We start from the raw sequence: 26,035 nt of genomic DNA, 5'->3' as shown, positions 1-26,035 counted from the left end.
TGACAGTTTCTAATCTAGACTATGAAGAGAACATTTTAAATTTCCCTTTCATTTTGCCAATATCTCAATTTCCCTTCAACACTTTTGCTTCTCCCCTTTCTGTACTGAGCCTTTCTACAGAAAACAACTCTTGAGTGGGGGAAAGTAGAATAAATAAAGCTTACTGATGTGAGTAAAAAGTGAAGAGCCAAAACTGTGGAAATTACATCCTGGAAAATTAAGCAATGGGGGTGAGAAACGGGTTAAGATGGTTGTGTTAATTCTGCATAGTTAAGGCTGTAAAGCTTTAATCTTTCAAAATGTCCAAAGTACCAGAGCCTAATCCCATTCCAAACTCCCCCATGGTATTTATTTTCATTATTTGCAGTAAGAAAACAAACACTCCACTCAAAGTCTTGAACTATTTATTTAACTACATAAAAGCAGTTAAGGCAAATTCTTATAATGAATGGCAGGCCACTAGGCAAAGCTGTTTGGGAGGAAGGTTCCTCCCTCTTTCCACTCTCTCTACCTTCAACTCCAATCCTAAAGTATGGATTTCCCCAATTGGCAAAAATCCAATGGCTGCTTGGGACAGGTAGAGACAGGTAAGACTTGAGCAAATTATTTAATCTTGTTGGGGTTAATGAGCAAAGTTTTACTAGATGGCCCTGAAATTTTCTTTAAACTCTAAATCTATGAGCCTACATTCCTACAAATGAGTGTTTTAATTGCTACTGGTTTATGCCAAATGAAATCTTTGAACCAACATGCCTAGAGACAACTTCATCCTCAATCTGTCATTCATGTTTTGGCAAAACATTGTTCATCTCCCCTCTGCTTTTTAAATCCTTTCACTGTCCTATTTTTTTCTCTTATACTTCTGGTTTGGCCCGTTCCTGAAGGCTTCACAGTACTTCTGGATTATATCAATCTGGTCAGCCACAGACAAAACCCTAGGCATACCACAAAAACAAACAATATCAGTAACTATAATACCTTGGGATTTAATCTTTGCTCTCAATACAATCTCAGATCAGTCATAACATCTATCTGGTGGCTTTGGGACTTACATGTGTTCTTCTATTTCCCTGCCTCTTAGGGAAGAAAAAATCACTCCAGAAGGCTCTGGAGGGATCTTTTATTCATTCATTTAACAAAAATTATTAAATGCCTACTATGTGCCAGGCACTGTTCTAGGTTCTGGGGATACATAGGCAAAAATGAAACAATTCCTGACTTCATAGAGCTTACATTCTATAGGGGAAAACAACAAGTATACAAGTAAGAGTATCACGGTTTGCAATGGCCACAAGGATGGGTTCAGGGCAGGGATGAAAGTGTATGAGAGGTTAGAAGACAAAACTGAGATTTTGTGTTATGCCCCAAGAGTTGACCCATCCCCATCTTGGTCTTTTATTGGCTTTGCCCATTGGAAAGACTCCTGGCCCTTGATTTTTCCCATTCAGATTTCTAGACTGCCATTCCATCTGAGGCTTTCTGTTTATCTGGGAGCAGAGGAACTCATGAGACTAGAAGTTCTCAGTGGAACAGGCAGCCTATTGCCATTTGCTGCTTGTTGAAGCCTTCCAAGCTGAATGAAGCATAGGATAAGCTGGAACAAATCCTGCAGGATCATAGTAGTCAACTGTGCACTTGGAGTGGAGGAAAGACCAGGGAATTGGGATGACTGGGGAGTATTGGGCCCCAGCAGAACTTCTTGTTGTTCAGTCACTTTTTTCAGTTCTGTCTGACTCTTTGTGACCCTGTTAGAGGCTCTTTTTTGGCGAAGATATTGAAGTGGTTTGCCATTTTCTTCTCCATCTCATTTTACAGATGAGGAAACTGAGGCAAACAGGCTTAAGTGACTTGCCCAGCATCACACAGCTAGTGAGTTAAAATTTGAACAAAGGTTTTCCTGACTTCAGGCCCCTTGCTTTATCCACTGTGCCACCTGGCTGCCCTTCTATATGAGAGTCTTTTGAAAACTGGAAGATAACTATCATTGTTTCCCTAAGACTTCCTTCATCCAAGTTAAACATCCCTACCTCCTTCAACTAATCTTCCTATGACACTTCCCCATCCCGTTTTCCTTCCTCTGAATACTCCCCAGCTAACTATCATTTTTCTTCTTAAATCTGGGGATCCAGAATCAAAAACAATTCATGAGGGCAGAGTTTGGAGGGATTATCACCTCCTTATTACCAAGGTTTAGGTCTCTTAATACAGTCCCAAATCAAACTGGCTTTTTGGGCCACACACTGTCATTTAACATCACTCACTAAAGGTCCATGAGAAGCCCAGTACAGTACTAAACTCCGTTGAGAGTTTCAAACAATATAGAAAACATGGTCTTTGCTGTCAAAAATGTTACAGTGTGATGGGAGAGAAAAGGCAAGTCTATAAAAACATATTAATGCAGGTGACAGAGATTATAACTGATTTCTATTTAGGGTCTTGACAATTTGTCTCCAGGGCTTAAAAAAATCTAATGCTGATGTGTTGTGAAATTATATCTGTCCCTTAGATATGTTATTTTGAAATTAAAAGCCTATAAAAGCTCAGCTGCATCTTTATTTTCCTTTCTTTTCTTTTTATCTAGACCTGTTTGGTGGCATAGGAAATCCCATAGAAGGAGCTCCTTCTATCAATACAGATCAGCAAATTGAAGACGGGTCTGAGAAGTGCGAGACAATGAAGATCAGTTGCTAACCCAAGATTCCAGTGAGGAAAAGGGGCTGACACCAGCCCCTTTGATGAACTGCTTCTAAGCCAAAGGTAGGGCAGAGTAAGACAGTATTTTCCTCCACTCTATGAATGTGATATTTGGGGGATAAATGATAATTTACCCTGACTAAGGGCTTCCAGAAACATTTGTTGCCTTAGGGAGAGTCAATACATGAATTCAGTCTCAGTCATTAGGAAAGCTGCAACAGTTTCTGGGGCTGGTCATGGACTTTTACCTGAACTGCAGGTAGCTTTGCTACTCAAAACCAATTGGGGAATCTCAGTATCAGATTTTATTATCTTTCTATTTCTTGTACTAAATGTATACTAAGATATAATGTGAATATATTTTCTTAGGGATTATGTGAAGTAGAGGAGACAAGAATCTTAATAGGAAATGAGACTTGAGTTATATACCAAACTAGATTTGAAGATTTTCCTGGAGGAAACTATAGATAGGGGGAAAAAAGTTAAAGTTGTAATACACTTATGAAATATTATTAAATTGTTCCCTTTACATAAAAAAAATTCTATACAGAGTTTAAAGGAACCTGGACTAAAGGAGGAGATGTGGAGGCTTACTATTGTTAGAACAACTTCCCAAGTTATTTTTAGCCACAGCATTCACTGGTCCTTCACTTGTGGAGAACACAACCTAATCTAACCATGACTCCTGCCAGACAGGTAGGATAAAAGTTCTACTCTCCTCACCTGCCTTCATATATGGGGATCAAACTCCTATTTCTTTAGCAAAATGATTGATAAAGTATCTTGTGCTATTCTAGTGGAAAAGATGGAGAAATGTGGGGTAGGCAGTAGTATAATTGGATTCAGAACTGGTTGAATGACTGACTTTAAGCGTTCCTATTACTGGTTTGAGGTCAACTCGGCAGCAGGTGTCCGGGGAAGTGCCTCAGGAATCTATGCTTGGCCTTGTGAAACTTAACATTTTCTTTTTCCAGTGACTTGGATAAAAACATTGATGACATTCGAATCAAATCATCAGTGGGACACCAAATTGTGGGTTATAGTTAAGATGATCGTTCAGACCTAAAAAGATCTTGATGGACTAGAATATTGGGCCAAGTTAAACAATAAGACATTTAATGGGAATAAATATAAAGTCTTACCCTTGGGTTCCAGAAATCCAGAAATTGATTCAAGTACTATTTACAGGGAGATATGTTAGATAGTAGTTTGTCTGAAAGAGACTTGGAGGTTTCAGTGTACTCCAAGCCAACAGTCAATCAACAATGTGAAAAATCAGCTAAAAAATAAATAATAATGTGATCTTGAGCTGCATCAAGAAAGGATCAGCTTGTGGGAAGAGGGAGGTGATGGACCCACAGTACTTTTCTCTAGTCAGAAAACATTGGAAAAGTTGTGTTTAATGCTGGGCACCACAGTTCAGGAAGACATCAATAAGCTGGAAAGCATTCAGAGGAGGGTAACCAGAATGGTGGCAAGTCCCTGTGTTAAAAGAATCAGTTGAAGGAAGTGAGGTTGTTCTGTTTATACAATTAAGAACATGCTGTCTGTTAGTTTTCACCCACCTCTCCTTGAAGGTAGTACAAAGCACAGAAGTAATTGTACCTGCCCACTGAAAGCTTCCATTCATTCAAAGATAGCCATGCACATCATTCTGTTTCTGTGGGTACTATTCAATTATAAGAATTGGCTAATTCTAAGTAAAGCAGTATGGCAGAATTTGAAGAATTTGAGAAGAGAAGATTCAGGGGGACACCTTTTCTGAATTCAAGTATTTGAAGAGCTTTGTTCAAGGAAGGATTAGCTTGCTCCATCTGGCGCCAGAGGGTGGAACCTGGAGCAAAGGAAGGAAGTTACAAAGAGGTAAATTTAGGCTTATTGTCAAGCCAAACCTGTTAACAATTACACCTATCCAAAAGTGGAATGGGTTACCTCAGGATATGGAAAGTTTCTCCCTCTGAGATGGACTTCGAGCCTAGACTGGATGCCTTCTTCGATACTGTAGTGAGGATTCTTCTTAAGTATGCTGGCCTAGATGGTCACCTTGAGTCCTATTAACTGAAATTCTGGGATTCTGTGAGAGGACATCTGTAAAATGTTTTATTAAGATGAACCAGTAGCATGAGGAAATAATAAAGGCACCTCTTCTCAGATGTTTGACAATGACAGATTTGGTTCTATCTCTTTTGATCTTTGTCCTTCCTCTCTTTGATTTCCACCACTGAATGAGTTCATGTTGATTTTAAGAAGTATAACTATAATGTGACTTAAAAAACACAAACAAGAATTTATGCATTTAAATTAATGTTTTGCCCTTGGGGAATTAGCCTATGTTCCAGCCTTGACATTACTCAAAACATATTGGAATTTTCTTTATTTAGAAGGATTATTTTTTTAACAAGACCAATGACTTCATTGTTATAGGAAATGCCCAATAAGGAAATTCTCATTATCAATACCAGGTTACCACTAGCCCTGCAATTTATAGTCTTAGAGTGTTACATAGAGATATACTAAGAGGTTAAATGATTTATACAGAGTCCCATACATATACTTTGGCATACAAACCAGTTAAGGTCCTCTCTACCCACTATACTACACAGTGCTACTTAACCTAGAATAAGCAAGTTCTTATAATAATTTAAAAATACCCACAGAAACAGAATGATGTGCATGCCTACCTTTGAATAATGTAAGCTTTCAAGGGGCTGGTATAATTTCTTTCGTGTTTTGTACTACCTTCCGGGAGAAGTGGGTGAGAATTAATATAGAAAGTGTTCTTAATTGTAATTATATAATTAACATGCAGGGTTCTTGGTGTGGTTTTAAGCTCATAAAGCCTAAAACTACACTAAGTTTTTTGGGACACCCTATATACAAAACCAACAAGCGATCATATAGATTTAGGGCCAGTCCAATCCCTTCTTTTTCATAAATGAATAAACTGAGGGTCGGAGAGACTGAGATCGGTGCAAGATCAACACAGGTAGTAAATGGAAGAGCTGGGGATTTGTACTCAGGTCCTCTTGATCCCAACTCAATATAAATTGATGAGCCCAGAATTCCCACTCAACAGCCTATCATTATTTTCAGTCTTTTCCTCTCCCCTATCTTTTCTTCCCTCCATCTGCCTTTCTCTTGTTTCAAGACCCTGTTTTTTTTTTCTTTCTGCCAGATAGAGCTAATTTCTAGCCCTCATAGCCCCCCCCCCCCCCCCCCCCCCCTCCTTTCTCCCCCCCCGCCCCCCCCCCCCCCGCCTTCCCAGATGCTAGAGTCCACCCCCACAACCCTCCACATTCCCCCCTTCTCCATCTCCCCCTCCTCCTCTCCTTCATTCCCAGATGCTTGAGCCCACCCCCTACATTTCCCCCTTCTCCTCCCCCTCCCCCCTCTCTCTCCCTCATTCCCAGATGCTCGAGCCCACCCCCATCACTCCCTTTCTCTCCGAACCCCGGCTAGAGTCAGAACTTTGGCCCCCTCGTCCCTCCAACCAAGAAGCAGAACAGAGAAAGAGGGTCCAGGGGGTTGGGGAAGAGGGCGAGGAACTGGGGCCCAGCCAGGCCGAGGGAGGCCTAAGAGCTGCGTCGCCATGGCAACGGGCCCGAGCAGGAAACGAGGGAAGCGAGGGAGGGAGGGAGGAGAGGAGAGGAGAGGGAGAGGAGTGGAGGGATCGGGCTGCCCCGGAAGCACCTCCTCCGCCAGCCCCCCTCTCCTCCATCCCCAGCCTGCCAGCCCACCCGCCCCCTCCTCCCCGCTTGGCAGGAAGTGACAGGGCCCTGGAGGGAGCCCCGGAGGCCAGAGCGGAGCTGCCGCCTGTGCCCGCTGCCCGGCCCGGCCCCGGCCGAGGAGGAGGAGGAGGAGGAGGAGGAGGAGGAGCAGCCCAGTGGGCGGGCGGGAGCGCCGCGGCCGGGACCGTCGCTCGGCCACCCCGCCCCCCTTCCCTCCGGGCTGGGGAGGGAGGAGGCGCGGAGCCCGCTGCCCCCGCCGCCGCCGCCGCCGCCGCCGCCGCGGAGCCGAGGCCCGCCGAGCTCCCCGCCCGCACCTCGGCCCCGGGGATCCGTCCCCGCCCCCCGGCGCCGGCGCGTGGGGATCCCCCGACACCTGAGGTGGATGCTTCCCGGGAGGCCCCGGGGGCCGAGCCGGGCGTGAAGGTAACCGCAGCCGCAGGGAGCGCTTGGCCACCCCACCTCCGCCGCCCCCTCCCCCGGCCGCGGCTGGAGCGGTCCCGGCTCCTCCGCCTCCCGGGTCCGTCTTCCAGGCCGGCCGCCGCCGCCTCCTCCTCCTCCTCCTCCTCCTCCTTACCCAGACCTCCTCTGGGTCTGCCCCCCATTCATTTTCTGCCTCGAACTTTTTGGTTCCTGCCGTCCGGCGGCTTCGCTTTCCGGGCATCCCCCTCCTCGCCGCCGGGCTCCTGCCCTTGTCGCCGGTCCCCGCCTCTCTCTGCCATTTCCTCACCCTGCCCCTCTCCCCTCTGTGTGGGCTCCCCTTCTCCCCTGGGCATCCCCCTTTCGCTCTTCGGGAATCTGTGCACCGAGGACCCCTGGGCGTTTTGCTGTTCCTCTTCCCCTGCTTTCTTTCCATTCTCTTATCTTGACAGTGCCCCGGCCCCTTCACACTACCCCTGTCTGTCTTTCCTCCTCCTCAAGGATCTGTCCTGGGAAATTTCACTTGGAACCGAGCTCCTGCCTCCATCATCTCCTCTTTAAGTTTGTTGTACTTAACACAGTTGATACTTTTTTTTTCCTGCATTTTCTGTCTTCAGTAGCATTAACATCCCAACTCTTGACTTACAGAGGAATAAACTTCTAAACTGGCATCCAGAATTCAGGGGTCTTTGAAACCTTTCCTGGTGTTAAGGAGGCTTTTCTGGGGCAGTTTCTCCTTCTGTAAAATAGAGCTATAAAAAGGATCTGCTTTTTCACCAGTTATTAATAGGATTCGTGGGTCGGTGTCCTGAGTGCTTTAGGATCTCATATACGAGGTATAAGAAGTCAGAACAGATCCCGGCTTAGTACCGCTTCCCAGATAGCAAGCATTTTTGCCATTAACTTACATACTACTCCTAAATTTAACTGTGGTTGTCTTTAGTTCTTGAGAGTTATGACTGTGTCAGATAATATTGGGAAGGATAAGAACTTCGAGTAAAGAGAAGACTTTCTTCAAAGTTTCTGTCATGGTCCTGTACTTGGATTTTTGTTTAGTTTCTTATGACTATAATCCTAAGACAAATAATACAACGAAATCATTGACGGCCCTCAGCAGAAAATCTGATTTCATCTTTTTCATTTCTGAGCCAAATAATGCTCTTCTGACCTTACATTTCCCGGTATAGGTGGGTCACTGGTTTCCCCACCCATCCAAGGGAGATAGTGGTGCAGATCAGGCTGTGGGGACAAAATCATAGGTGTTGTATATAGCCTCTATTCAATTCAATCCAGTGCAGAAAAAGTAAAAATCATCGATAGACAAAATATTTTCAAGCTGGTTTGTGAATGCTTTCATACTTTGTCTTCTTGTCTCTTTAACTGGTTCTTAGCAATATTTGGAAATCTTTTTAAGGAAAGAGCTTGAGACTAGGATAAGAGTCAGTAGAGCCAAGTTCTCATTTTGGATTTCCAGTAACACACCTTGTGATAGGGGTGAGACCCTTCACCTCCTGAACCTTGTTGGACTACTACCAAGCGATCTTTAAGATCTCCTAAAGGACTTTTACATTACTTTTATATGTTTCGGTCCCAGTATTCTTAAAGAGGTTTTGTGTATTCGGTGGGGTTAGGGGAGGGACCCTTTTTAAAAAGTTAAAACCTCAAATATTATTCTCTTTTGAAATTTCCTTTATTTTAGGATAATTTTAATCTTCTTGCATGGGTATGTGAAATTCTCATACAACATTGTTGGAAAGCCTTTTTTAAAGATGGAGAAACTGAGGCATGAGTAGGGGGAAGTGGCATGCCCGGACTGGGATCAGAGCTAAAGATAGGCAAGGGTTCAGGCTCTGATTCTTTCATTAACTTAGCTCATTGGCTTTAGGCAAGTAATTTAACCTTTCAGTGCCCTAGTTTCTGCACTTGTAAAATAAAAATAATAATACTTGCCCTGTCATCTCAGGGAATTGAGAATTAAAGCTAACAGGAGAAGGCTTTGAAATTTTTTTTTTAATTTTGCCTTCCTTTGGTATTGTTGCTACAAATTTATTTACCAAAGGCCATGGAGTTCCTCTTTATTGACAACTTTGAGAAAAGGCAGTATATGGGAGGTCTGTAACTTCAAAAAATTACAGGAGTTTGGGGTGGAGGAGGGTAGGTGTAATGTCTGAATGGAGCGGAGAGTTGTGATTGGTAGAGTTATGGGAGTTCTAAGAGTGTAGAAGGTGAAGGTTTAGCAAAGGAAGATTAATCTATTTCCGTTTTTTCCTGACCTAAAATAAAAAGGAGGGGAAGCTATTTTAGATTGGGTTATGACTTTACTGATTTTGCTTCCATCTAGGTCTCACGTTCAGAGCGTTAGCTTTGGGGCCCCTGGACTGCTGTAATGGAAACTGAGAGTGAACAGAACTCCAACTCCACCAATGGGAGCTCCAGCTCAGGGGGCAGCACTCGCCCCCAGATAGCTCAAATGTCACTATATGAGCGGCAGGCAGTACAGGTAAGGAGGGTTTCTGAGGGTGAGGGCCTGTGATTTGTGGGCTGGGCGAGGACATAGAAAGATAGATAGATGGTCCACTACCTCAGCTTCCTTGTTTGTAAAAAGAAGGGGCTGAACTAGGTGATGTCTTTAAGTTTCAGAATTATATCCTTTCTATGCTTCCAAAAAGGTTTGGACAATTAGAGTACAAGGAATCAGAAGCAAGTGAGTTGCCTTTGTGGGGTTGATTGCATTGTTCTATTCATGTTACTGTCTATTTCTGATGCTCATATCAGATTTGGCATCTACTGACCTTGAGGAGCAATGTGATATAGTAGAAAGGACAGGATTTGCAGACATGATCTGAGTTCAGATTCAAACTCTGTTCCTACCCATGTGATCTTATCACTTGACCCCTCTGGGCCTCAGTTTGCTCATTTATCCAGAGAGTGGACTTAGTGGTCTCTAAGGCCCATTCAAGCTCTGAAATTCTATGATCCCCTTTTATGTCATTTTGGATTATATGATTACATTTAATATATCTCTTTTCATATTTTTATAAATGAAGTTTTTGTTGTTTGTTATTGATTGGAAGTGGCGTAACCTGTATCTATGATGATTGGAGCAGTCATTACAGGTTCTGCAGTAGCCCAGGGTCATAATTATGAGCCTCAGTTATTATTGTATGTTTTTATAATACCAGTTAATTGAAAATTCTAATTTCTAGAGTGTTAGTTAAAAATATTTTATTACTTTTTGAATCAAATGAAATGATACAAATAAAGCCCTTTGCAAACTTTAATGAGCTCTATAAATACCCATTGTTACTATTATTGTTATCCCCTCTCCCCTCACTTGATATTATTTTGCCTTCCTGGGAACCATGGTTTTGGTTTTTAATCTCCTTCTTCCCCTAAAATGTCTTCACCTACTGTTTATTTCCCCTCAGAATGTTCTCTTTTTCTTCCTACAGCACAGTCAGAGATCCCACTTTGAGAAATATGGATTTCTATGAGTTTTCACCGTTTTCTTTTTTGACATACCAACTTGATTTGGTTCAGCTTGTACCCATTGCTTCATATAGAATATTGGTCCAAATAGAATAGTTACTCAATTCCTCAAGGACAAAATCAGATTGCTGTTGTATATATCCCTGGCTTCCACCTCTACCTGGCCTCTCTTCTTCAAACTGGCTCACAGCAGCGCAAATAGGTTAGGAGTCAGCAGTTCCCCATTCTGAGTGACTTTGTCTCTCTCTTGCTTCTTTCAGGCCCTGCAGGCATTACAGAGACAGCCTAATGCAGCCCAATACTTCCACCAGTTCATGCTTCAGCAGCAGCTCAGCAATGCCCAGCTGCACAGCCTGGCTGCCGTCCAGCAGGTGAGAGGTCAGCAGCCAGCTGGCCCAAGAGGGAGGGGACAGGCACCACAGGTGGGTCGGGGGGACCTTTGGGGAACACTGCATATACATCAAGTAGGGCTGGAGATAGAGTCTCTCCTCTGCCTCTTGTCCTCCTTTGGGGGAGGGATAGTCCTTTGACACTTTGCTAGAGTCTCTAGAGTCAGTGGAAAGCTAGCCCAAGTTAGAATTTCTGAGGTCTCATCTCAGTACTGACTCATGATGTAACCCTACAAGAGGGCCTTCTGATCCTAAGTTTTACTTATCCAATAAATGGGAATAAGAATATTGACCTCATTGAGCCCCATTGAAGCTGTAGGTCATCTTAGTTGCATATGTAAAACAGCTTTGCAACAATCAAAACAAAAGGTGAAAACACCTTCTGTCTCCATACTCTGTAATAAAATCTCTCTGTCCTCACCAGGGATTTTTTGTATGTTTGTGTGTGTTATATGTTATTGGAAGACTCAGGGTCTTTCCTTGTCTCTGTGCTCTCTCTTCTCTCTTTTGTTACACACAGGCTACTATTGCAGCCAGTCGGCAAGCCAGCTCCCCGAGCACCAGCACACCTCAGCAGACCACTACCACTCAGGCCTCAGTAAGTACTTCTCCCCACTAGGAGAGCTGATATAGCACTTCCAGTGCTTGAGGAAGGTAAAGGTAGGGAAGGGAACAAGCATTTATTAAGTGCCCCCTACATGCCCGCACTGTGCTAAGCACTTTACAAATATGATCTCACTTAATCCTCACGATAACTTTGGGAGGTAGGTGCAATGGGGAATATGGGGAAACTGAGGTCACCAGTGGTTAAGTGACTTGCCTAGCATAGCTACTAAGTGCCCAATGCTGGATTTGAACTCGAGTCTTCCTGATTCAGGCCCCAGTACTATCCACTAAGACACCTAGCTATCTCTATTTGAGTTTGGAGATATCTCCAAAGAGATATCTCTTCTTGGGAAGTGACCAGAACTCAGAGCTGGTTATCCTGGCAACCCAGTGTGCAGGGTCTAATGGATGATATCAAATGATATCCTGGACCTATAGGACTTAGGGTGACAAGGAAGTAGTAGTATGCCTCCTCATATTCATGAGGAGTTGTGATGCTCCCTTTCTTTGACCCTGCCTAAGGGGTTTTGTGCACTGGGGGAAGAAGCCTACTCTTGAATGTAATGCTAGATTTGTTAGAAGGGAAACATACGAGGGTTTTCTGTCCCTTTGAAATCTTCCCAACCATCCATAGGTCTTGTTCTTTTTCTATCACACAGATCAATCTGGCTACCACATCTGCCGCTCAGCTCATCAGCCGTTCCCAGAGTGTGAGCTCCCCCAGTGCTACCACTCTTACCCAATCTGTACTCCTGGGGAATACCACGTCTCCACCCCTCAACCAGTCTCAGGCTCAAATGTATCTTCGGGTAAGCCATTATACATAACCACCATCCCTGCAGGAACACCCTGGTCTATCTGTCTAGCAAGAACTTGGGCCAAAACTGGGATCCAAGACTTGTCACTTCCTTTGATCTTGGTTTCCCAGATGTTTTGGGACAAGCTGCTCTGTTTTCCTTGCCTGTCTTTACCCTAGGAATGATTATTGATCTTTGTAGTCCCCAGACAGATAACAGAGTGCTTTGAGATCCCAAAATAGAAAATGCTAGATCAGGGCTAAAGGATCAGTTCTTTGCCAAAGTTATATTAACAGTTTCTTGTTTAATAATCGACCCAGTGTTAAAATGTTGGTATGAGAAGAAATCCATGCGTCCTGGCCAATTCCAGCAGATTGCCATATCTCAACCCATTTTACAGTTGTACTTATTTTAAATCTTTGCTGTCTTGACCAATTCATTTCTCAAATTCATGAATTCCTGGCTCTGGTTTCTTGCTATAAATCCAGTTTTCTATACACTAATCAAATATTGAGAGTGAAAGGGATGACATGGAAAGAGCCAAGCTTAGCTGTTTCATCAGTTGTTTCTATTTTATCTTGTGTTCTCTGTTTCTCTGCTTCATTATTCCCCTTCTGTCTCTTATTCACCTCTCTTCCATTCTTGTTCTTCTGCTGTCCTGCCAGCCACAGCTGGGTAACCTGTTACAGGTGAACCGGACCCTGGGCCGGAATGTGCCCCTGGCATCCCAGCTCATCCTTATGCCTAATGGGGCTGTGGCTGCTGTTCAGCAGGAAGTGCCATCTGCTCAGTCTCCGGGAGTGCACACAGATACAGATCAGGTCAGTAATGACTCCCTCAACTAAGGAGAATCAATGTCAACAAAGATTTATTAAGGGCCTCCTATATGCCAGGGACTGTGCTAGGTGCTGGGCATAAAAAGACAAAAAAAAAAAGAAGTAATCTCTGCCCTCAAGGAGCAGAATATCCTGTGTTCCAACAGGAGACAAAACATATGCATATGCATATATACAAAATACACAGAAAGCAGATACAAGCTAACCTGGCCAAGGCAGAGGAAGGGAAACTCCTATCAGAAAGACCTTATGGGAGGTGGCACTTGAGAATAAAATTAGAGATTCCAAGAGCTGAGGGAAGGAGGAAATGCATTCCAGACATCAGAGACAGGAACTAGAATATTAGCAACAAAAAGCGGGAAGGCCAGTTTGGCTGGATTATAGGTTGTATAGAGGAGGGGAATGCATTAATAGGTCTGGAAAGATAGAATTGGGAGAGGTTGTAAAGAGCTTTAGATGAAGATCCTATATTTGATCCTAGAAATAGCAGGGGGATACTGGAGTTTATTATAGAAGTCACTTTAGCTGCTATGGAGGATGGATAGGAGAGAGAATCTTGAGGCAGAGAGATAGACCAGAAACCATTATTGCTACTATTGCAATAGTAAAGGCAAGAGCTGATGAGGACCTGGGCTAGAGAGGGCTGCCATGTGAGTGGAGAGAAGGAAATGGATTGAAAGATGTGGAGATAGAAATGGAAAGATTTGACACGAGTGAGTATGACAGGTAAACACGAGGAGTCCAGGATGACACCAAGGTTGTGAATTGGATAGGTAGACTGATAGCCATGCCCTTGACAGAAATTGGAAATTTGGGGAGTTAGATGGACTTAGGAGGGGAAAATAATGAGTTTCGGACCTGTTGAATTAGAAATGCCTCTGAAACTGCAAGGAATTTGTTGTACTTGATTGAGTAGACAACAGGGAGGAAATGATCACTCGATAGGGCAGTAGCAGTGGAAGTGACTTTGTTTGTTGGGTTTTTTGGTTTTGTTTTGTTTTGTTTTTGCTTTTTGGTGAGGCAGTTAGGGTTAACTGACTTGCCCAGGGTCACACAGCTAGTAAGTGTCAAGTGTCTGAGGTCAAATTTGAACTCAGGTCCTCCTGACTCCAAGGCCAGAGCTCTATTCACTACACCACCTAGCTGTCCCTATAGAAGTGATTTTGGGAAGATGAATCTGACAGCACTACGAAGGAAGAATTAGAGCAGAGGGAGACTGGAGGTAGAGAAACTAGTGAGTAATCCAAGTTTGAGGTGGTGAGGGCCTGGACTAGGGAGTAGCATGAAAGTGAGGAAATGGCAAATCGAGGCACTGTTTTGAAGGAAGAGCATAGCATTTGGTAACATTTAATATAGGGATAAAGGCCTTGTCATGTGGAGGAGAGATTAGCCCCAGAGGAAAGAGCAAACTAGTGGGTAGAGTTTTCAGGGAGGCAGATTTTGGCTCATAGGGAAAACTATGTCATCATCATCATTCATCATCACACATTTATGAAGTACATGCTATGTGCCACTATACTAACTCCTGGGGGTACAGATCAAGGAAAAAACACAATCCTTGCCTTCAAGGAGCTCTCGTTCTAAGGGGGAGAGATAATCCACACAAAGAAGGGGAGATATCCTGTTAAAAAAAAAACCCCAAAAAACTGAGCATAGAAGATATCTATAGTATAAATGGGATGTAATCTCAGAGAGAAGGCAGTAGCAGCTGACTTTTTTTTTTCCTGGAGGCAGTCAGGGTTAAGTGACTTACCTAGGGGTCACCCAGCTAGTAAGTGTCTCAGGCTGGCTTTGAACTTGGGTTTTCCTGACTCCTGGACCGATCCTCTGTTTCCTTCACCAGCTATTAGCCCCTAGTAGCAACTGAATCTTTTTTTTATTATTATTTTATTTGTTTTAATTTTTTTTTGTTTTTTTGGGGGGCGGTTTTCAATATTCACTTTTATAAGATTTTGAGTTCCAAATTTTTTTCTCCCTCTCTCCCTAAGACAGCATTCAATCTCATGTGATATATAGCCTATCAGCTATACATGTACAGTCATATTTAACAAATTTCCACATTAGTCATATTGTGAAAGAAGAATAAGAACAAAAGAACAAAACCATGAGAAAAAAAAAAGAAAATAATATGCTTCGATCTGCATTCAGACTCCACAGTTCTTTCTCTGGATGTGGATAGCGTATTCCATATTGAGTCTTTTGGAATTGTTTTGTACCATTGTATTGCTGAGAAGAACTAAGTCTGACAGAGCTGGTCATCTCACAGTGTTGCTGTTACTGTGTGCAGTGTTCTTCTGGTTCTGAGTAGCAGCTGAATCTTAAAAGAAAACAAGGGGAGTGCAGAGGCAGAGATGAGAAGAGAGCTCACCAGGCATGAGGTGGGACAACCAGAGTAAAGGTACAGATCTGAGAGTTCAAGTGGCATTTTTGAGGAACAGCCAGTGTCACTGGATTGAGTATGTGGAAGAGTAAAATGTAAGAGAACTGGAAAGGTACAGTAAAAGGGCAGGTCTGAAGGGCTCTAAAAGCCTTTAAGATTTTGAATTTGATCCAGAAAGTAATATAAAACCACTAGAATGTATTGAGTTAAGGAGAGTGATGTGGTTAGACCTGTAGGAAGATCACATTGGCAGCTGACTAGAAGATGGATTAGAGGGGAGAGAGACCAACCAGAAGGTTATTACAATAATCTAAGTGTGAAATGATAAGGGCCTGTACCAGAGTGATGGCTATTTGAGCGGAGGGAAGGGGGCATGTATGAGAGCTATTGGGAAAGTAAAAACCATAAGACTCAGCAATGGATTGCATATATAGGGTGAGTGTGAGTGAGGAGTGGAGGATGATAACAAGATTGTGAACCTGGATATCTGGGAGGATGGTGGTGCCCTCGAGGGACATATAGGGACATTGGGAAGTACGGCTTGGGAGAAGAGGTAATAAGTTCTGTTTTGGACATGTGTTTGAGGTGGGTACAGAATGTCCCAGTTTGAGATGTACAATAAGCAGCTGGTGATGTGTGACTGGAGGTGACAAGAAAGGTTAGAGCTGAACAAAAGATGGGCTATCTTGAGGGAGAGGTCCCTGTCACTGAAAGTCTTCAAGTAGGCTGCTTAACTGTTCAGTCATAGGTTGGACTAAATGACTTCTGGGGTCCTTTCTAACTGATGTGCTTTAGGTCTGTTATCTCAAAATTTCTAGCTTGGGACAATGGAAGGCTTTTAATGTTTTGCTCTAGCCCTAGGGGGTTGAATTTATAATGCAGTGACTGCTTTTCCTTTCCATATCAACACCACAGATTCCTTAAGAAGATGGAGAGATATTGATTAGGCAATAATATAATTAGATGAATTCAGAACTGGTTGGATGGTTGAATTTGAAAAGTAGTTAGTTAACAGTTCGGTGTCATTGTGGCAGGAAGTTGGCTCTGGTCCTAGCTAATATTTTTATCAATGTCTTCAAAAGGCATAGATGGTAAAAGTTTGCAGATGACACGAAGCTAACACACTGAATGACAGATCTTGACAGGTAAGAGCATTGAGATGAATCTAATAAGATAAAGATCAGGGGGCAGCTAGGTGGTGCAGTGGATAGAGCTCTGGCCTTGGAGTCAGGAGGATCTGAGTTCAAATCCAACCTCAGACACTTGACACTAGCTGTGTGACCCTGGGCAGGTCACTTAACCCTGATTGCCTTACCAAAAAAAGCAAAAAAAAAAAGATAAAGATCAAAAGGGATAAATGTAAAATCTTTCATTTGGATAAAAAAAATAATTACTTCCACAAGTATAAGATGAGGAGGCATGGTTAGCAATTGTTCTGAAAACAGTAGTTGTTCTGAAAAAGATCTGGGGGGGCTTGGTGGACTGAAAGCTCAGTATGAGTCATTAATGTGATGTGGCAGCCAAAAAAACTCAACGTGATCTCAGGCTGCATTAGCTAGGTATAGCTTCCAGCAATAGGGAGGTGATAGATGTACCAGTTTTCTTTGCCATTGTTAGATCTCATCTAGAGTGCTGTGTTCAATCTTGAACACCAGAGTTTAAGGTCATTGAAAATAACCTAGAGGAGGACAACCAGAAGGGTGAAAGTGCTTGAGTTCATGACATACTAGGATTGGTTGAAGGAAATGGGCATGTTTGGCCTAGAGAGAAGACTCTTGGGGAAACATTACAGTTCTCTTAAAGGTGTTTGAATTGCTTTAATATTAAGGAGGGATTAGATTAGTTCTGTTTAGTTCCAGAGACCAGAACCAGGAACAAAGGGCAGAAGTTGAAAAGAGGCAAATTTAGGTTCAGTTGAGGTTGGGAAAAATTCCTTAATACTGACTGGGGTCAAAAAGTAGAATAGTTTGCCTTGAAAAATGGTGGATCGTTCTTGAACCCCACGCCTCTTAGAGGTCTTTCTTTTGGGTGGAGGGAGTGTGGAGAGAGGCATTGGGGTTGAGTGACTTGCCCAGGGTCACAAAGCTAGTAAGTATCTGAGGCCACTCTATCCACTCTATCCACTGTACCACCTAGTTGCCCTTGCTTGGAGGTCTTAAAGTAGAAACTGGAAGACCATTCCTTTTCATTGATGGCTAGGACTGAGGTGACTGATGAGTCCCCTCCAACTTCTAAATTCTGTGACTTTCCTTAGTTCCCTTCTTTTCTCCAATCTACATTTTTACTTCATGTTTTTCAGGTGCAGAACTTGGCAGTGAGGAGCCAACAGTCTTCAGCGCAGGGTCCCCAAATGCAGGGCTCTGCTCAAAAGGCCATTCCCCCTGGAGCCTCTCCCACCACAGGCCTTCCCCAAGCCACTGGCCAGCCTTTAGCTGTGGGTCAAGCTTCCTCTGGCGGGGCAGGCCAGTCCCTCAACCTCAGTCAAGCTGGTGGGAGCAGTGGGAATGGCATCCCAGGATCTGTGGGGCCAGGAGGTGGCCAGGCATCTGGGGGCCTGGGTCAGGTGCCCTCTTCAGGGCTGGGTGGTGGGAGCTGCTCCAGGAAAGGCACTGGGGTGGTGCAGCCTTTGCCTGCAGCCCAGGCAGTGACAGTGAGCCAGGGCAGCCAGACAGAGGCAGAAAATGCAGCAGCCAAGAAGGCAGAGGTAGAAAGCAGTGGACAGCAGAGTGTGGGCATGAACCTGACCCGGACAGCTACACCTGCCCCCAGCCAGACCCTTATCAGCTCAGGTGAGCTTTCTTGGCTCCGCAGGGTATCTTTATTCACCAAAGACCTGTGGTTTTTTGTTTTGTTTATTTTGTTGTTTTTTTTTTCTCGGAAAGCATAGGACTGGCTACTTTATTTCCCATTTGTTTAAAAGATTTATCAGACTACTCTTGATTGACCCTGTTGTAGCATGAGAAAAAAAATGAACATTCATACTATGTCATGCTAGTGTTACTAAGAAAAATAATGCATACTAATGGGAACTCTACACCAAATACCAACCAGCTTCCAACCTGCTCGGTTCTGGCTGCTTTACTCCGAAACCTTGCATTGTCTTCCCTCTGTCTTAGGCTTAGGACAGACATTTGTTAGTACCAGCTATGGGCCAAGTGTTGGGTAGCAAATAGACCAAGTCTGTGCCCAATGTGTCCATCTGCTAGATTCAGGATTATTCACTACCTGAGAGAAAAAATTGTAGTTGAGGCCTGATTAGGCCTGCCTCTGATTTTCTGAGTGATATAAGAAGCTCACTTGATTTCCTCAAGGGGGTAACCTCAATTTTCATGCCTTTTAAAGCAATTGAAAAGTTGAGTGAAATGTTTCACTCTGAGATTTTAGGAAATATGGGTTAATAGCAATTGTTGAACTAGCATAGTGAAAACCTATATTCTAATGTTGCCAGATCTTGATAATCAAAAACTAATGATAACGAAATGGGAAAAAAGGAAGTGATAGTACCAAACAAAAAGTAGTAAAAATAAAGATGTTATTTTTGGAATATAGGTAGGTAAGAGACATAGCTACATGTACTTACCTTCTCTATGCCCTTTTTAGCGTTTAGTCCTAATCTCCTGTTTATTTAATGTTAGCATAGGTGTCCTGAGCCTCAGTTGGGAGGTGGGGATGGAAAAGCCCATATATTATCATAAATAATTCAGTGTGGATAAATCACTAAGAGAAAATGGAGAGTTGATTGTAGTTGTTACAGTAACTACATTTATATAGTACTTTTTAAGTGCCATTTCTTTGTAATTTTGACATCTCTGTAAGATGTACGATCCCCTTTCAAATGATTTTTAGGAATAGACTTTGATAATACCTAACTCGAAGCAACAGTATGGATAAGGTGACATCAGAAGGTACATCTCAGTCTAGGATTCTTTTTATTATATATGACCTCAAAGTTTAGAACTCCTGGGAGGAACGCTTTAGTTTAACTAGATCAAATTTTATTCTTTCCCTGTTCCCTTGCCCACCTTGGCCTCATTCCTCTAGCAACCTACACACAGATCCAGCCCCACTCACTGATCCAGCAACAGCAACAGATCCACCTACAGCAGAAGCAAGTAGTAATCCAGCAGCAGATTGCCATCCACCACCAGCAACAGTTCCAGCACCGGCAGTCCCAGTTGCTCCACACAGCTACCCATCTCCAGTTAGCCCAGCAGCAGCAACAGCAGCAGCAACAGCAAGCCCCAACCCTCACTGCCCCTCAGCCCCAACAAGTCCCACCTCCCCAGCAAGCCCCAGCTCCACAGTCTCAGCAAGCTCAGACCCTGGTTGTCCAGCCTATGCTCCAGTCCCAGGCCCTTGCACTCCCCCCTGACTCTGCCCCTAAACCACCCATCCCCATTCAATCCAAGCTGCCTATGGCATCCATTAAGCCCCCTCAGTTAGGGGCTACCAAGATGTCTGCTACCCAGCAACCTCCACATATTCCGGTTCAAGTTGTGGGAAGCCGGCAGCCAGGTTCAGCCCAGGCACAGGCTTTAGGATTAGCACAGCTGGCAGCTGCTGTGCCAACATCTCGGGGAATGCCAGGCACAGTGCAAGGAGTGGGCCAGACCCATGTAACTTCCCCACCCTCCCAGGCTACTGGTACCCTGCAAGAGGTCCCTCCACCACTGGCTCCTGGGGTCAGCTTGACCCCTATGCAGGGGACAGCACATGTAGTAAAGGGGGGAGCTGCTGCCTCACCTGTTGTGGCTCAGGTGCCTGCTGCCTTCTATATGCAGTCTGTCCAGCTGCCGGTGAGTGACATCTGAAAGTGAAAGGGATTTTATTTGGGGGGAGTTGGTAGGGGATGGACCTGGGTCACAGAAGGGATATTTCCCTTTTAAGCTGGAAGAGTTGCTCAAAGATGAGGGATACTGCTGCTTTTCTGGTCCTGATGGTAGAAGGAATCTAATATTAATGTAAGCAGTGTTCAAACTCCATATCCCTAGTAGTCAATTTTCTAAGCAACAATTTTTCTGTTTAAACACATTCTAAGGTAGGCAGGAGTACTGGGACAAACCCACATACAGCAGAACTTGACTCCTAGGTTAATCTCAGAAATGGCCCAGACTGGGAACAAGGGGGAGGACCCAGAAAGGAATACTTTAAATAGAGAATTTATGCTGCTGAGGTGTTAACCTAGGATGAATGGGAGTAGCCATCATCCTGTATTGTCCTTCATCCTTGGGTTCTTTCCTATTTTCTTTATCATTCCCTCATTATAAAGGGCAAACCCCAGACTCTGGCTGTTAAGCGAAAGGCTGAATCTGAGGAAGACAGAGAAGAAGCCTCCACTATAAACACTATGCTTCCTGCCAAGTCATCACCAATTGTAGAGAGTCCCAAAACCATGGAAGAAAAAGGCAGCCTTGCAGGTGAGATGACAGGGGGCTTCCTAGTGATTTCTGGAGTTCACTAAAGAGCTGAAAGAAAACTCTAGTGCAGTAGTGTACCCAGACTGGGGTGGATAAATGGACAGATCCCCAAACCAGTAATGTGGGTTATGATGATCTAGTGAATCCACTATTGTGGCGGACAAAACCGAAGGAACCATTTTGTTCTTCTTCTATCTGCTTCTTAACACATGTATTTTTGTTTTCTAGAGAAAGCTGAGCCAGTGGTCAACGTGGTCCCTAATACTCCTAGCAGTGACCTAGCAGTCTCAGCCTCCACCCCATCAGCACCACCCCCTACACTGGCCATGATGTCTCGACAGATGGGTGACTTGAAGCCCCCACAGGCCATTGTGAAACCTCAAATCCTCACCCACATCATTGAAGGCTTTGTCATCCAGGAAGGGGCAGAACCTTTCCCGGTGAGGGAGTTAGGATTGAGTAATTTAGAACTGGGAATTACAGTTTGCTCTCCTAAGCAAAAGATAATTGTTCCCCCAATCAGAATGAATGAACCTGTGATGAGGAAGAATACACACTCCAGGGTTCGTTAGCCCTGGATTTAGAGTTAACAGACTTGTGTTTGAATCCTGGCATTGCCACTGTGGGGCCTTGGGCATGGCATTTAACCTATCTGGTCCTCCATTCTCCTCATCTTTAAAACAAGGAGAAAAAAACTAAATGATCTAAGGTCCCTTATGGCTCACAATAGATGATCCTATGGAAGTTGGAAAGAAACAAAAAAAAAAAAAGAAAACATGATGGAGATGGGAAGATGAAAGAAAAAATTCATAGAATTGGGATTAGGTTTCTGGAGATCATATAATCTAACCTTTTGATTTTAGAAATAAACAGACAGTTTACAGCAAGTGAAAGGGCTACCCAAAGTTATTCGGCTAGTTAGTGGCAGAGCCAAGACTTAACTGATTCCCAGTGCAGACATCTCACTGTACCATAGGCAAAGGTCAAGAAAAATCTAAAAAGAAATAGGGCACTAGAGAGAATGTACACCTGCTCCCCAGTGTCTGTATGAAGACCTGGGGACTCTGGGAGAGTGATCTTCTCTGTTTCAGACTCTGCAGTTAACTTAAGGATATAAGAACCTTACAGAGGGATATCCTTGAAAAGAATTGTAAAGGGAGAAGGAAGGAAAATGAGCTAACTAATTGTGTTGCCACTTACAGGTGGGCTGTTCTCAGCTCTTGAAGGAGTCTGAGAAGCCATTACAGATGGGAGCTCCTACAGGACTGAATGAAAGCCAACCAGGTGGCCCCCTAGGAGGGGACAGTATAACTTCAGGTAAGTGTGGCTGTGAAGACCCCTTTTGGGGAAGGAGGTTCATGGTAGTGGGCTTGGATTAATTTATTAGTTCTTTAGGGGTTTTGTTAATCTTTGGGAGGAAGGGGTCTCACTCTCTTGGTAAGCTGTTACAGGTTTTTCCTTCTCAGCCAGCAAGTGAAGGGATCAGCATAGGTGGGGATGGGGGCTGGAGGAGGATGTAAATGAAAAGGATGATGAAAACATCCCAAGTGTGCAATGACCTATGTCCTCGAAGAACAGTTTCGATGGTGATCTATCAAAGAGTTCCCAGTTGGGCTACTTAGGGACTGAGAGCTGGATTACTAGGGCTTCTGAGGGGCAGCTTCTGAGGCCTAGGGTGTCCTGCTGGCAGTGGCAATAGCCTGTCCCTCAGCATTTCCCTGTTCTTTAGAGCTGGATAAGAAAACCAATCTGCTGAAGTGTGAGTACTGTGGAAAGTACGCACCTGAGGAGCAGTTCCGTGGCTCCAAGAGATTCTGCTCCATGACATGTGCTAAGAGGTACTGATAGCCCCCTAAACCTCACAGTCCCTTCCCAGGACCATTTCCCAGATGCTCTTTCAGCTTCTCCTCTCCTGCCTCCCTCTTCCTTTCCTTAACATTTAAAGTTCCAGTTTGTTTTGTGTAGGGTTAGCATTTGTAATGGGAAGCCCTCCCCAAAGTCTTGACCTGCTCCTGTGCCTTATCCCCTACTCCCATAGGTACAATGTGAGCTGTAGCCACCAGTTCCGACTAAAGCGGAAGAAGATGAAGGAGTTTCAGGAGGCTAACTATGCTCGAGTACGCCGGCGTGGGCCTAGACGAAGTTCCTCTGACATCGCCCGGGCCAAGATCCAGGGCAAGAGACACCGGGTGAGGTTCCCTTGAAGACCACTGAGACACCTATACCCCACCATGAAACAAATTTTCTTCCATCCTTCACCCTCCCCTGCCCCTCACTTCAAGAAGTTTGAAGCATGTTGAGTCACTGCTGCTGAATGTGGCAATATCCCAACCCAGTGTTAGTCTGGATGAGAAATGTCACTAGTTGCCTTCCCTCACATCCCTTATGCGTCCTCTACTTCTTGTCTTTCAGTATAATTTTTGCATAGGAGATCTGGATCAGGTATATTGTGAAAAAAGAGAAACATGAAAAATCAAAAAGCAACAATGCAGTAAAGATTAAAATTTGCCTATAAATAGAGCTGCCTTGTTTGCATTTGCAGAATACTTCATACATGTGTATTATCTTTTGGAAACATTCTAAAGGCCCCTAGAATATGGGAGATGCATGTGATAGTTTGGCTTTTAATTCTACCAATCCCTCTTCCTTATCTGTCTTCTTCCACAGGGTCAAGAGGATTCTAGCCGGGGCTCGGATAACTCTAGTTACGATGAAGCGCTATCTCCCACATCCCCTGGGCCTTTATCGGTGAGGGCTGGTCATGGAGAACGGGACCTGGGAAATCCTAACACAGACCCCCTAACACCAGAGCTGCATGGTATCAACCCAGTCTTCCTATCCAGTAATCCCAGCCGCTGGAGCGTGGAAGAAGTCTATGAGTTTATCGCCTCTTTACAAGGTCAGACCCTACTGATAACCCTTTCCCAGAGCCTGAAAGGTTAACCTAGATTTTTTTTTTTTAAAATATTCCTAACCTTTCTGTAGGGACCAGTATCACAGCATAACAATATGATAGTATGGTGTGTATATATGGTGTGGAAGGCTGCATCTTTTTTATAATTATATTTCCTGTCAGTAGCATGGTTTGGGGTTTCAGAAGGGGGATTCTGGCACTTCGTTTACTTTCTCAGAAACTGGCTTGGTACTCTGCCAGGTTACGGCAACATTTCTGTTGTTTGAAACTTGTTGGGCTTCTACTTTAAAGGCTGGCTTTCCAACTTTTTTCTCTTAGTCACTATGAGCCTTTTGTACTGAGTTTACCTTACAAAATAAACATTTTGTCACATTTCTTGTAAGCAATGACTGGAAGTAATCTATTTCACTGTAATGAAGGGACTCTGGCTTCTTAAAAGTCAGAAAAAGAGCTACAAGTCAAAATATTTTAAAGCATTAACATGTTCTTTTCTGCCCCACCACAAAGGATAATTTTTTTTTTTGCAAGGCAATTAGGGTTATGACTTGCCCAGCGTCACACAGCTAGTGTCAAATGTCTGGTCTAAGACCAGATTTGAACTCCGGTCCTCCTAAATCCAGGGCTGGTGCTCTATCCACTGAGCCACCTAGCTGCCCTCCCTTCTCCCCCAGAAGGACAATTTCCATCCCTTGAGGATCTGGTAGTATAGGTATGAGTTCTGGGCCCCAGAGTAGAGTAGGTGTTCTTTGTTCATGATTACAAATGCAAAATATATTTCCCTATTGTGGACCCCTACAGAGTAAGCTGTCCTAGGTTTTACAGTTCCAGGTTTTTATAGCTTTAGCTAACTATAGTTAGTTCTTCCTTAATCCTTCTTAGTCAGTTATAGCCAAATGCCCATCCTCCTCTCATTCTACTCCAAGAACCTGCCATCTCAGATCCCATACTATAGCACTGAATTTAGGATAAGTGAGTCCCATTCCAGCTTTACCATTGCTTATCCTCAGTTCATCCATCATGCTCTGCCACTGTTCTGTCTGGGGCACTGTGAGGGCAAAGGAAATACTGTCTGCTATGCATCTGAAGCTCCTCAGCCTGAAAATGGAAGGGGCATCCTGGGATGGAAATGATGGAGAGGAGGGCAACAGGATGGCACAAGATGGGGCCAGGATGATGCTTGGAAGCTGCTGTGAAACAGGTGGGACAGTCCTAAGGGAGATAGGCCAGGTTACAGCCCCACTGCATTCCAGTCTTTCCTTTTCCTCTCCCTTCTCCATCCTTTCCTCTTTCTTTTCTGACTGGCTCCTGTTTTATAAAAACTCTTCTCTTTGCCTTCTTCTAGGATGCCAAGAGATTGCAGAAGAGTTCCGCTCCCAGGAGATTGATGGGCAGGCTTTGTTACTACTCAAAGAAGAACATCTCATGAGTGCCATGAATATTAAGTTGGGCCCAGCCCTCAAGATCTGCGCCAAGATCAATGTCCTCAAGGAGACCTAACAAAGTTGTCCTACAGACTAGCCCAAAGTGGGCCCTCCCTTGCTGCCCAAGCTGCAGCCTTCTGAGGACCAGCAGAGATCTGGCCAGGGGAAGAGAGAGCTGTCTTACCAGTGGGGAACAAACAGGAAAAAGGAGTTTTCACCCACCCCCTGATAAACTTTGCCGTTACCATATGGCAACAGCTTTGACACTTCTCAGTTCTAGTTCATAAAAAAAATGGTTCCTCCCTCACCATCCCACCCTTCCCTACACCCCCAAATCTGTAAGACCTGGAGGGCAAGGGTTGCTCAGCTCTGTCCTGGATGGAGGGTCTAGCCAGGGCTTCAGTTCTCCTGGAAGACCATGAATCGTGGAGCAAGTGAGATCTGGGGCTATTTCCCTCACTGGGGCAATAAGGGTAGGATTGTCTAGTCTATGGTACTTCTCTCCTCAGACTGTACCACTGTAGCTAAGGCTGAGTCCCTTTTTCCTGAGTACCTCAAAGCTCCACCTGCTCCACGATAGGGCTGCTGACCTCTCTTGAGAGTTGACTTCTAACTTCCTGAGTTGCTGTAGAGACGTACGGCATGTTTGTGGCTGGCCCGTGTGTGGTTTTTCTTGTTCCCCCCCCCCCCCCCATTCATCTGTTGGCTTTCTTCTGCTCTACCCACCCTTCCCCCTTTTCTTTCTACCTCTTCTCTCTCCCTTAGCTTTACAAGGCAGGAGTATGAGTTGCTGGGGGCAGGAGTATAAGCACCTGCCTCAGACCCTGTTTCTTGTACAACAAAAATATCAAATATTTTTTTTTATTCCTTAGTAAAAGGATGAAAACTGGTCTTGGTTGTCTGTTTTACTTTATTCCTAGAATTCCTAAACCCTAATTCTTATACAA

At 44.1% G+C, this 26,035-nt stretch overlaps 1 protein-coding gene across 2 annotated transcripts; it reads left to right on the top strand.

Annotated features, from left to right (window-relative positions):
* Positions 1-6,770: 6,770 nt before the first annotated feature.
* Positions 6,771-25,978, top strand: PHC1 (polyhomeotic homolog 1). Of its 2 annotated transcripts, none has more exons than XM_027838644.1 (15): positions 6,771-6,845; positions 9,181-9,339; positions 10,589-10,699; positions 11,238-11,315; positions 11,983-12,132; positions 12,786-12,941; positions 17,636-18,125; positions 19,378-20,132; positions 20,606-20,753; positions 20,982-21,193; positions 21,956-22,070; positions 22,483-22,591; positions 22,792-22,942; positions 23,421-23,652; positions 25,010-25,978. In XM_027838644.1, the coding sequence occupies exons 2-15, from the start codon at positions 9,226-9,228 to the stop codon at positions 25,162-25,164; spliced, it is 2,976 nt and encodes a 991-aa protein (XP_027694445.1). In that variant the 5' UTR covers positions 6,771-6,845; positions 9,181-9,225; the 3' UTR covers positions 25,165-25,978. The 2 variants fall into 2 exon arrangements, with proteins under 2 accessions (XP_027694445.1, XP_027694444.1); XM_027838643.1 differs by having other exon boundaries at positions 10,589-10,750.
* Positions 25,979-26,035: the final 57 nt, after the last annotated feature.

Source organism: Vombatus ursinus, unplaced genomic scaffold (genome assembly GCF_900497805.2).
Source record: "Vombatus ursinus unplaced genomic scaffold, bare-nosed wombat genome assembly UNPS02014830.1, whole genome shotgun sequence".
NCBI classification, from domain to species: domain Eukaryota; kingdom Metazoa; phylum Chordata; class Mammalia; order Diprotodontia; family Vombatidae; genus Vombatus; species Vombatus ursinus.
The sequence above is the reverse complement of the archived record's forward strand: the minus strand, read 5'-3'. Positions and strand labels throughout refer to the sequence as shown.

What these genes read in the sequence shown, in the direction of transcription:
- PHC1 (XM_027838643.1), top strand. Translation starts at nt 9,226, where the DNA reads ATGGAAACTGAGAGTGAACAGAACTCCAACTCCACCAATGGGAGCTCC. An exon ending in GGAGGGGACAGGCACCACAG is followed by an intron (nt 10,751 to 11,237) that starts GTGGGTCGGGGG and finishes TGTTACACACAG; the next exon opens with GCTACTATTGCAGCCAGTCG. An exon ending in GTTTATCGCCTCTTTACAAG is followed by an intron (nt 23,653 to 25,009) that starts GTCAGACCCTAC and finishes GCCTTCTTCTAG; the next exon opens with GATGCCAAGAGATTGCAGAA.